We start from the raw sequence: 11,771 nt of genomic DNA, 5'->3' as shown, positions 1-11,771 counted from the left end.
ACTAGATCTGGGCCAGGAGGAGGATGCTTCTCTTGAAGGAGGATGCTTCTCTCCCACTACCTATGGGCCAAGAGGGGGGATGCGTCTCTCCCACTACATCTGGGCCAGGAGGAGGATCCTTCTCTCCCACTACATCTGGGCCAGGAGGAAGATGCTTCTCTCCCACTACATCTGGGCCAGAAGGAGGATGCTTCTCTCCCACTATGTCTGGACCAGGAGGAGGATGCTTCTCTCCCACTATGTCTGGACCAGGAGGAGGATGCTTCTCTCCCAATACATCTGGGCCAGGAGGAGGATGCTTCTCTCCAACTACATCTGGGACAGGAGGGTGATGCTTCTATCCCAGTACATCTGGGCCAGGAGGAGGACGCTTCTATCCCAGTACACCTGGGACAGGAGGGTGATGCTTCTATCCCAGCACATCTGGGCCAGGAGAGTGATTCTTCTATCCCAGTACATCTGGGGCAGGAGGGTGATGCTTCTATCCCAGTACATCTGGGACAGGAGAGTGATGCTTCTATCCCAGTACATCTGGGACAGGAGGGTGATGCTTCTATCCCAGCACATCTGGAACAGGAGGGTGATGCTTCTGCCCCACTGCACCTAGAGCAGGGGCTTGCTTGTTCTGAATAGAAAGTCTTCATTTCTAGTGTGTCTAGATAAGTTTGCTGCCTGCAGGAAGGTGGCACTCCTCACTTGTGAACGTTTTTTTATATTCAGTTTCTGTAGTATTTACAAGGTTTTGGCAACAGTGTTGGTTTTTGCGACCCAAGTGGATACTGATGCCTCCCAACATAATGCAGTTAGACCCCGAGATGTTTCTGCAGAGTCTCTTGCATGAGGTGGTACAGGAAGTGGTTGCCTGGTCGGTGATGGGACAGGTAGTATGATGGTAATATTGCTGATCCAACTATTGTGTGGTAATTTTGGATATCTATATTAGAGACACTGATTGAGTTGGAAGATGAGTTGCTCAAAGGTCTTGTATTCCTGGAATCTGTGCATGAGAATGAGTGCTGTCCTTCACTCTCTGCCCAAACACTAACTCACTCATCCCTGTAGGAGCAAGAGGTCAATTAAATGATAGGAGTGTTTCACTTGGATGCTCTTTCAGAGCACCTCACTAACAGAACCCCTGGGAAGGGTTTGAGTTTTTTTTTTTATCCTGTCTGCCCTTTTAAGGAAACCGGTAAGAAAAGAGTGATGCCTTCAAAGCAAGAACCTCCTTCACCAGGGCAACCAAACATGAGGTTTTAAAACTGAAGACTATGGCACTAACACTTGTGGTTTCACCTGGTCGTGACCTTGCACCTGCAGCTCCTGTTTTTCTTCATGTAGCTCCCTCTGTAGCCCCGAGCACCCCATCACTGCCAGCCTGCAGACACGTTTCACCCTCATTTTACATTAGTCCACCCCTCTCTCCATCTTATTGTCACGGCATCTAGAATTCTTTCCTCGTGTGATTTGCTTCAAACCAAGATCTCAGCTCCCTCCCTTTCTTTTCTGGAGTACCATCCTGTTCTCCTCTGTGAAGTGCCACCTTCTTCTGCGGAAGGCGCAGGACGCTGTAGGCTTCATATCTGTAAGGTTTGAGTGCAGGCATCATGGGGTGGCTGTAAGTGGCAGAAGGCTGCCCAGACATGGGTCCATACCTGGCTGTGCCATAGAACTCAAGATGAACCCCTCGGGTAAGAGACATGTCTGGGGGTGCTTGATTTCTTGCACAGCAGGTGTGTATCGTGTTTTACCATAGTCCAGCTTGTTGGTAATGTGTGCTTGTGTGACGGTCTGCTTGGTGTTCTGAGGCAGCCATTTGAAGATTTTTTGCAGCATATATTGAGTGTGGAAGCAGGAGGTGCACATTGTGTTGGCTTGAGCCATCATGGTGAGCGTGTAGAGGAGAAACAGGGATGAATGAAAGCTTGGGGCACTCTTAATTGAAGAGGGTGGTGGCTTAGGAGGGTTGTATCTTGAGGCCTCTGTGGATGAATTGGTCCCGGAATAATCTTACTTCTTCCGCCAGAGCGCATTAATATAGCAGGCTGGAGGTCAGTGGTGTGGTTCCTTGCTCAGATATCCCATAGGAGGAGCAGAGAGGAGAAGCACTAGCAGGAAGACAGAAGGTATCTGCCTCTGGCTGGAGGATGTTTATTGGTGCTGCACCACGGGCAGAGCTCTGATTGGTAGGATCAGAGAGAATTATAGCAGAACATAAATTTGCAATGTTAAAAGGCAACACAGTGTTCAATAATGCACCAAACCAGAGAGAAGTGATAGGCAAGAGTTGCTACTGTGGCCGAGAGTGTAGATTTTGAGAAGATGATAAACACGGGCAGCAGTTGTTACCAGGAATGTCCAGAGTAGGGTTTTGGGGTATTTTGGACAAAAGTTGTTATCCCGGAAGTTCATATTAGGGTTTTTGTTTTTAGAAAAGGATGGATGTGGGCAACAGCTCAGGTTGGAATAGCTGTTGGTTTGTAGAGCTGTTGACGGTATGGAGCACAAGGTGCTGCCTGACTGTAGGAGAATCATTGAGGGTATCCTGGGAGTGACCACACCACGGCCAGGAAGAATCACCATCCATGGGACGTGGGAACACCATCACCATGCCGAGGGAGGACCACCACCCAGATGATCATTGGAGTGAAATGAAATTCAGCCTTGAGCACAAACATAACCAAACAAAGAAACCAAGATGAAATGTGATATTCTATGCAAGAACACATTTATTAGATACAACATAACATTTTCTAGTGGACCGCACTACAAACGTCATAACACAGTGACATGGCCGGTCCAACACACTCCTGATAAGGAAGCTTTCACTCAGTGCAAAGGAGAGAACACCGGGCAGGGCCAGAGCAGCACAGAAATGCACCCAAGAATAGCCCACTGTACAAACAGTGTCCCCAATCCATCACTACAGAGAACCCTCCAATGGGAGAGGAGTCAGTCCACTGCCATGCCCTTCCCAGACGTGACCTCCCCGCTGTTTTGTAGAATTTTCTTTTTCAGCTGTGATGACCTTCAGAGATGCCTTAGTGCTTGGGGATAGTGTACACATCAAACCAAACACCCTGGACACTTAGACTGTTTCCACCCTGCCCCGTCCACGCCCCCAACCACCTGGAGCTCGTCTGTAGTCTGTATGTCCATTATCTCTTCTGGTGAACTCTTGTCCTGTCTGTGCTTTCACTCCTTCCTGAGCGTAGATTGTCACTATTTACTCTTATTGATCCTACATGAAACTGACTTCTCAGAAAAAAAAACTGCCTTTTATATAATACTTGTGGGCTGTACACTTGAAGCCTAGTCATTGGCAATTAAATCTAGCGGTTAATCATTAGATCAAGCTGCTTAGAATTAGACTTTACTGTTAAGAACTGATCTAGTCATTAGAAAGTGTACAGAGTTGTTTACAGATAGACTGAACTGTTGACCATTAAACCTAGCCATTAACAGATAGACATAGATGTTAACCATTATAGCTAGCCACTAACAGGTAACCTAACCATTAACAGATAGACCTAGCTGTTAACCATTAGACCTAGCCATTAACAGATAGACCTAGCTGTTAAGCATTAGACCTAGCCATTAACAGACAGATGTAGCTGTTCATGATTAGATCTAGCTGTTAAAAGATAGACCTACTTGTAAATCATTAGACCTAGCCATTAACAGATAGACCTAGTTGTTAACCATTAGACCTAGCCGTTAACCGATAGAACTAATTATTAAAAGATAGACCTAGCTGTTAACCATTAGAGCTAGCCATTAACAGGTAGACCTAGCCATAACAGACAGTCCTAGCCATTAACAGACAGACTTAGCTGCTAACCATTAGAACTAGCCGTTAACAGATAAACCTAGCCATTAAAAGACAGACTTAGCCGTTTACAGCTAGACCTAGCCATTAACAGCTAGACCTAGCCATTAGCCGATAGATCTAGCCATTAACAGATAGACCTAGCTATTAACCATTAGACCTAGCCATTAACAAACAGATCTAGCCGTTAACCATTAGACCTAGCCATTAACAGATAGACCAGGCCGTTAACCATTAGACCTAGCCATTAACAGACAGACCTAGCCGTTAACCATTAGACCAAGCCATTAACAGATAGACCCAGGTGTTAATCATTGGACCTCGCTGTTAACCATTATACCTTGGTGTTAATCATTAGACCTAGCCATTAACAGCTAGACCTAGCTGTTAACCATTAAACCTAGCCATTAACAGATAGACCTAGATGTTAATTATGAGACCTCACTGTTAACCACTATACCTAGGTGTTAATCATTAGACCTAGCCATTAACAGCTAGATCTAGCTGTTAACCATTAGGGCTAGCCATTAACAAGTACACCTAGCCATTAGCAGGTAGACTTAGCTGTTAACCATTGGAGCTAGCCATTAACAGGTAACCTAGCCATTAACAGATAGACCTAGCTGTTAACCATTTGACCTAGCCATTAACAGATAGACCTAGCTGTTAATAGTCTTACTCCTTAGCAGAACTAGCTGTTAACAATGCTTTGCACTAAGACCAACCATTAATAACTAGAGCAAGATGTAAAGTAGCCCTGTGGAAGTTAACAATTAGACCAAACCATCAACAGTTTGCCCTATTTGTGAAACATGAGCGCTAGCTGTCAAAAGGAGTCCTACTATTATTAGGCTTAGCTTTCACGCATGGGGCTTTGCTGGTACGGCTATTGACATGTGGCTTAGCAGTGCAACCTATGGTCGAGCAGCAAAGCAAGAGGCCAAAGCTGTAGAACATGAGGTTTGGCCATTCCACATGAGGATTACACATACAGAAAGTACTAAACATGGCTTAATCAATGAACCAACAGGGTAGCCGTTGAACATGGGGCAGTAAACATAAACTCGAGTCTTTAAACCGAAGGCTTCGTTGTTAACATGAGGCAGAGCCGTTGAATGTAAGGCCTAGTACTAAACATAAGGCTGAGCCGATAAACACCAGGACAAGCACTTAAACATGAACCTGAGTCAGTAGACAATTAGTTGTTACACAAGGGGCCTAGCAGTGAAACAGGAGGCCTTGAATAAAATATTAGGGCTTGTCTTACTCATGCAACTCGACTCTTAAAGGCTGTGACATACAACTCGCTGCCCACGGCTGTCGTTCAGCCAGTGATCTACTGTAGGGATCTGCTGTCTGTACAGAGAGGATGGCCTCTCAGAATTGTGGGAAATCAAGGAGATGCTCAGAGAGGTGGAAAATAGAGGATTGAGAACATGAAGGGGAATGTCCCATCCGAGCTGCTCCAAAGATGACTGTATTGGAATTATCAAAGGTGGGGGTGGGCCGGGGCTCTGAAACCATTTCAGTGGCTTGTGCCACTTCACAGACTCTTGAGTCCGTAGGGCTGCTTGTACATCCATCCGTCCCAGGGTTCCATGAGATGCAGATGCAAGAACCGAGACTCAAGAATGAAGTCTTGTGAAGTGGCCATCTTCATCCCAGAATACTTTCCTGTGGAAGTACTGATGGTGTTCCTGCTGCCTCCTGGAACCCAGGGTGACCGTGAGAGGAAAGGCCATTGGTGCGTCCAGTGGTGTAGGAGGTATATCTTCAGGTAACCTCAGTGCCTGCCACCACTACACTGCAAGGTGGCCAACCAGATACCGGAGTTTAGAGCTTACGTGGCTACCAGACCCTGGCTGCGATGTTTTTCCACCCTCAGGTGATTGTACAAGGATTGTACATAAGTAAAAACACACATGGGGTCTGGGCGAGGTCCCATCACCATCATATCTTCCACCTCCACCAGCGGGGTGCAGTCAGCCTTGTGCCTGAGAGTAAGAGAGGTGGTATTAGACATTGTCAAAGAAAGGTACACTCAGCTGTGCCAATACTATCATCTCTCGGCCAATTAGATGTAGCAATTACCTTCTCCCATGCAGTAATAACATGCCCACATTGCCAACTCCTTGAAGAAGCAGTATTATGTTGTGAGAGCAAACAAAACTCCTGTGCAGATGCTGTGCCCTGCTGTGCCAACGCTCCAGCTCCTGTCCAGTCAAAAGAACTTCTCTATGCTAACAACACAAACACCTGTACTAAATCGCTTTGCCAATCTGATCCAAAGCATGTAAGGTGTCTTTCTATGTTCAGGTGCTTTATCTCAGTCACCACAAATGATTTGTGCCGTATGTTTGGTGTACAGATACCTGGCAGGAATCATATGCTTGTCCGTCTGTAGCTATGACTCAATAGGATCTTGGTCCACACATCTCAAAGCATCCCCTCCTGGTCACCAGTTATGACCTATGGTGGCGGGATCTTCTTGGGGAAGACAAAACTGGACACAGGCCAATCACAAGCTGCAGAAGACAAAACCTGCCAGTCATAGGCAGCTAGACCCTGGCCTATTAGAAGGAGCAGTCAATCACTCCCAGGTATACCAAGAAGTAAGAAGATCAAGCAGCGGCCTAATATAAGGGAAAACAAACAAGCACTACCCTGTCACAAAAGCTCCTAGACAACAATCCTGTCTTATCAGGAGTTACAGCTAAGCAAACCCTGGTCTTTAAGGAGGAAAAAAGAAAATATTTCCATGTGATGCCCGAAGGACACTCATCCCTTGTCCCACCAGAGTAAATAGACCACTAAAACCTTGCCAATCACAACATGCAGACAACCACTTGTGATGTAGCATGACATTAACACAGCCATACCCTGAGCTAACAGAAAGTAAAGACCAGTACAGCTCACCATGTGGAAAATAAACATATCTTTTGACAAGCAAAGTCTCACCAGTTAGATGACACTGGAAGTAAATTATTGCCAAGCTTTTCATCAAGAACAAACAACCGCTATCCTGCCATTAGACATGGATAACCAAACTCTCCTATCAAGCAATACAGAAAACAAAAACCTTGGTTATCACCAACTCATGTACAACTAGAAAATCTAGTCACCCAAATCCTATTATATTAGGAGGTATATACAAATAGTTCTGGGCCAAACTGAAAGAATAGACCGCAAAAGCCTGTCTGAATCATTAGCAAAAATAACCAACCCCAAATCCGTCAAAGACCTTCCCTCATCATAAAGCACTAACAACTTAAAACTAGGCTACCACAGGGTACTGACAACCCCTCCCTCCCATGTCACAAGGCACTAACAACAAACCCTTGTCCTATTACATGTTCTAGATTATCAAATTCTGGCCCTTTACTAAAAATGGACAACTAAATCATGTTCTATTAGACTATATGCACACCATGGGTAGTCAAGTAATATGACAACCATGTTCTGGCCAATCAGATAGTGCAGACACCCAATCCCTTGTCTATCTGAACATATTAGCAACTGTTCACAGGTGCTTCTTATGGTATTGACTAAGTTAATCTAAACACACGAACAACAGAACTCTGGTCAATAAGAGGGTACAGCTACCTAAATCCTAGTTTATCATAGAGTATTGACAACCCCTGGGCTGTCACACTATCAAAAGCTACTGACAAACAGCCCCTATGCTATCAGAAGACATCTACAACCAACACTGACAGAAAACATGGAGAACTAAGCGCTGGTCAATCGGAAGGTGCCTACAGTCAAATCCTGGGCCATCACAAGGTAGAAACAGCTAACTCCTAGCATGCCACTAGGTACTGTCAACCAACCCGTGTTCAGGCAGAAGGTAGAAACAATCAAACCCAAGCCCATAATATAAAATAAAAACTCTCCTACGAGAAGATATGGACAACAAAACATAGATAATCCAAAGATACGGACAACCAAACTCTGGCCAATCAGAAGAGGCAGACCATCAAACCCCGAAAGTACGTCTTCACAGAAGGTAGTCTGCTGGTGAGGAAAGACCCTTGGAATAGGTCATTCTTATTTGTGTAGCTATTAAAATGGGGAAGTTCCACTAAATTAAAATACTTTTATAAGAGACAATTGTTATTAAGAAATACCTTTTTGTTATTAGGGGAATATCATTGTATTAGGAAGGTATCTCAATATTAGGAGTTTAGTGTATTTATTCACATTCACAAAATCCTTTAATCCCACCACTGGCTCATGATTGAAGCAAACTTTAAATCTGAGATTTCTGGTCTGGAATGTAAGATGGTGCACTTAAGCACTCCGTCACACTTAGCTAAAAAAACTGAAGCTGTTTTGAAGATTGCTTCTGTTTTAAGAATAAAGGCTTTATTTTTTTAAATAAGTAAAATTATTTAAAACATTTATTGTATCCCTTGCTCCATGGGTATGGAATGTGTTGCCAGTTATACTTCTTTGGAAAGTACCATTATTTCAATTCTGGAAATCATATTTGGGATCATTTTAGTAATATTTCTCTTGGATTCATGGTACACAGTTGTAAACATGTTTTTTTAAATAAATGAGCCATGTGGACCCTTCTATGTTTTTTTTGGCTCTTTTTTGTTCTTTAGACATATTTTCAATAGTGGGCTTTATCTTGGTTTAGATAGTTCACAGTTTTTTGGAAATGTATCGTTATTAAGAAAGGTCACATTATTTGGGGATTCTGTGGTTATTGTCATATCTTATTATCGATATAAGAGTTTATCTTCAGAACCAGGGCCATTTGTATTAGTCAGTTTTTTTTAATCAGTGGAGTTATTAGGGTTTAGAGAGCCAGACTTTTATTCTGTAAAACTAGTCAGTACTCCCAGAGGGAACAAACAGAGAGGGAGAGACATGCAGAAGGGTCACCCGATTTTCATTTTATGGGAGTTTTCATCAAAGTCAAATCATACTTTTGTTTGTCGTTATTAGTTTGGGGAACCCATTGATGTAGGAGTTTTTTTGTTTTTAGAAGAGTTTATAATTCTTGGCGAAATGATTGACAATAGTAGTTTTTTACTGTTATTTGTATGAGATGTGTTTAGGGGGTTGACAGAAAGTTTAACATAATTAACCAGGTTTTGCATTATTTGCAAGAGTTGTTTGTTATTGAAGGTTAGTGTTATTAGGACAGTTTCATATTAAGAGTGTTTATCATTATTTTATTAGGTGGGTTGCCCCTAGTTAAAGGACCTTTCCTGGATTAGGGACTATCACTATGGAACTATGGAAGATTTCTTGTGATTAGGGGGTCTTCATTGTTATTAGAAGAACGTATAATTATTTTGAGAATTGATAATTAGTGAACCTACCTTTATTTGGTGAATTTCTCATGATTAGGAAGAGGTTATGGTGACTAGGAAAGTATACTGTTATTAGGAGAGTTTATTTTTACTTAGAGAGTTTTGCACATTTTTTGTTGGCTGTGTTTTTCCTTGTTTCTTATAATTATGAATAATTATACTTTATTACTTTATTACTAATGGAGATTATGGTTTTTGGGTTGTTCGGCTATTAGAAGAGTTTGTATTTATTAACAAAATGTACATTTATGTTAAGAGTTGTATCTTAATTAGAGCAATTTATCAACACCAGCACAAATATTTTTATACAGGGAATGTATTGTCCTTGGAGGAGTTTCTTATTATTCTGGAGCTTGACATTATTATAATTATAATTATTATTATTATTAGTTTCTAATTACTAGATGAGCTTCTCATTAGACAGCCTCTTGTTTTCAGGGGAGATTCTCAATATTAGAGAGCTTTTTGCAATAAGTAGTTTTTCTCTTCACTGAGAGAGTGTTTCAATACAGTTTTGTTTTTCTAATTAGGAGAATTTCTTGTAGTTACAGTAGTTTCTAATTACTAATGCAGTTTATTACTATTAAAGAAGTTCTATATACCAGAGGGTGTTGATAGCAGATGTAGCTCCTTTAGAATGTTTTCTATTCAGGAAGTTAGCTCTAACACCAGATTTCTGAAACACCTGTAACCTATTATAAATATGTATTTGTATTATATTTATTTCTATTTTATAGATATTTCATTTTTATTGTAACTCTAAATATGTCTGTAACAGATGTTCTTTTTGGACCTTTGACAGATTCCTTTTTAAAAGAAAGGCAGTGGGTGGATAAAGTAGTTTCGCAGAGTTTTTTGCTGCCTTAGATTGTTAAAGCAGAGGTTCTTGCTACTGTAGTAGAATGTTTGATTATTAGGACTTGTTTGTAAGGCTTCCTACAAGGACTTGAAAGTGCTGAGGTTGTCGGTTTACATATGCAGCTTTGAATCCCAGGATCAGGGACGAACATGGACAAGGCTCTGATGAGCATAAAGGTTTGGCTGAAGAAAACTGAAAAACTGAAAGTTTTCATGGAGTACACCTTTTTTTACATGCACTTCACATGATGGAGGCGTGATGGTGGGGTCTACTGGAAACAGCAGAGCTGGCTATTGATTAGGAGATTCTGAACAGGAAATACATCACAGATTCTAGCACATACAACACACTAGTTATCAACACACCATTAACCGCAGGAGCACGTGGGCGGAAACTGTAAGCCAGGAAGCAGAACTGAGGGCAAGCCGGTGAGAGCTATGTGTTTCTGGGAGCTAGGGGCTGAGCCGCCCCCGCCACCCAAAGCATCCTGGGACATCATCACTACGACTGCTTCAGATGGAAGATTCAGACCCGGGTGTTGGACTCATAACCGGGCAGTAGGGTACAAACACCAGTAGCCACACGCCCCTCTCCCCGGTACAACGTAAGGTCAGGCGAAGAGTTGTGCTGCTCTCTCAAGCCTCCAACCTACGAGTAAATTTAGGGTCTCATACAGGATACACCAGGGGTTCTCCAAGCTTGTACGTAAACAGTAAAGCAAGAGTGTAGACTCCACAATCCACCAGGTGTGAATATAAAAAGCAGAGGAGGGACCCTTTGCTTGGAAGGCATGACCTCTATCTGGTTTTCTCTTTTGCCTGGATTCCCATACTGTAGGACATTCCAGCTGCAGAACTGGCCCCAGTGTATCCAGGTCCCTGTAGTACAGCTTCTGAGTCAGACATACAATGGGGAGAGGCTCGCTTGTGGCCCTCGCGGTTAGAGAGGCCAACCATGGGCACCACTAGCTCTGCCTTTATTGAATCACACTCAATCCTTCCCAGTCGACTTCTCTGACACTCGTCTTATCCTTTGCACCCTATCCTCACGCTTTGTCCTCTAGATTTGAGCCCATCGCTGCTCCATCTTTTCCTTCATTCTATTCCACCCAACCTTTCTCATTTTGTGGAGTGCACTGTGTCTGCGCATAATAGTGATCGCGTTATTGTCTTCCCATGGCCTCACTTCCACCCGCTCCTGTGTGGCCTTCAGTGCTACAGGCACAAATAAGCAGACAGAGTGGGAAGAAGTGATGAGCCCAAGATCACACGGAGTGTCCTCTGGCACCAGGGCACAACAATTAGAACATTCATCTGTAAGACTGGTGACTTTTGGAGAGGGACCAAGCAGAGCATGGCTGCTTTAGTGAAATGTTTGGAGGGTTGTGCTTTCTATACTGATGCACCATGCCAAGGCTTCCGCGTGTTAAGACGTCTCACCCATAGGGACAGTCTGCCTGCACTGTTCATGTTCAGGAGAACCTTCTGTAGACTTCATTTTGCATTAGAAAACTTTAAAGTTTCTGACAGACACAGGTATTTGGTGAGGTATACCTGTCTCTTTTAGAACAGGCTCTACATCTGCATGGTCACACTGGCTATGAGCCTTCTAGCTTCGTCTAACATCACTGAGCAGCAGCTGTAGGTAACTCAGCATGTGTCTATGGTCAGGTCTGGTCTCTTGGCTGAATCATTAGCTGTTTAACCATCCCAGCTTCCTCTCTTAACCAAACTGGGTGATCCATGGCCTCATCCATGGC

The 11,771-nt window shown here is 43.2% G+C and overlaps 1 protein-coding gene across 2 annotated transcripts in view; it reads right to left on the bottom strand.

Moving 5' to 3' along the window:
- Positions 1-2,708: 2,708 nt before the first annotated feature.
- Positions 2,709-11,771, bottom strand: part of SMTNL1 (smoothelin like 1) — a 124,713-nt gene continuing 115,650 nt past the window's right edge. Inside the window, exon 8 of one of the 2 annotated variants that reach the window (XM_069233057.1) lies at positions 2,709-5,820. In XM_069233057.1, coding sequence (XP_069089158.1) covers positions 5,667-5,820 — 154 coding nt within the window. In that variant the 3' untranslated portion in view covers positions 2,709-5,666. The remainder of the gene's footprint in view (positions 5,821-11,771) is intronic. The other variant, XM_069233058.1, reaches the window with a different exon arrangement.

This window comes from Pleurodeles waltl, chromosome 4_2, assembly GCF_031143425.1.
Source record: "Pleurodeles waltl isolate 20211129_DDA chromosome 4_2, aPleWal1.hap1.20221129, whole genome shotgun sequence".
In the NCBI taxonomy this organism is placed as follows: domain Eukaryota; kingdom Metazoa; phylum Chordata; class Amphibia; order Caudata; family Salamandridae; genus Pleurodeles; species Pleurodeles waltl.
The sequence above is the reverse complement of the archived record's forward strand: the minus strand, read 5'-3'. Positions and strand labels throughout refer to the sequence as shown.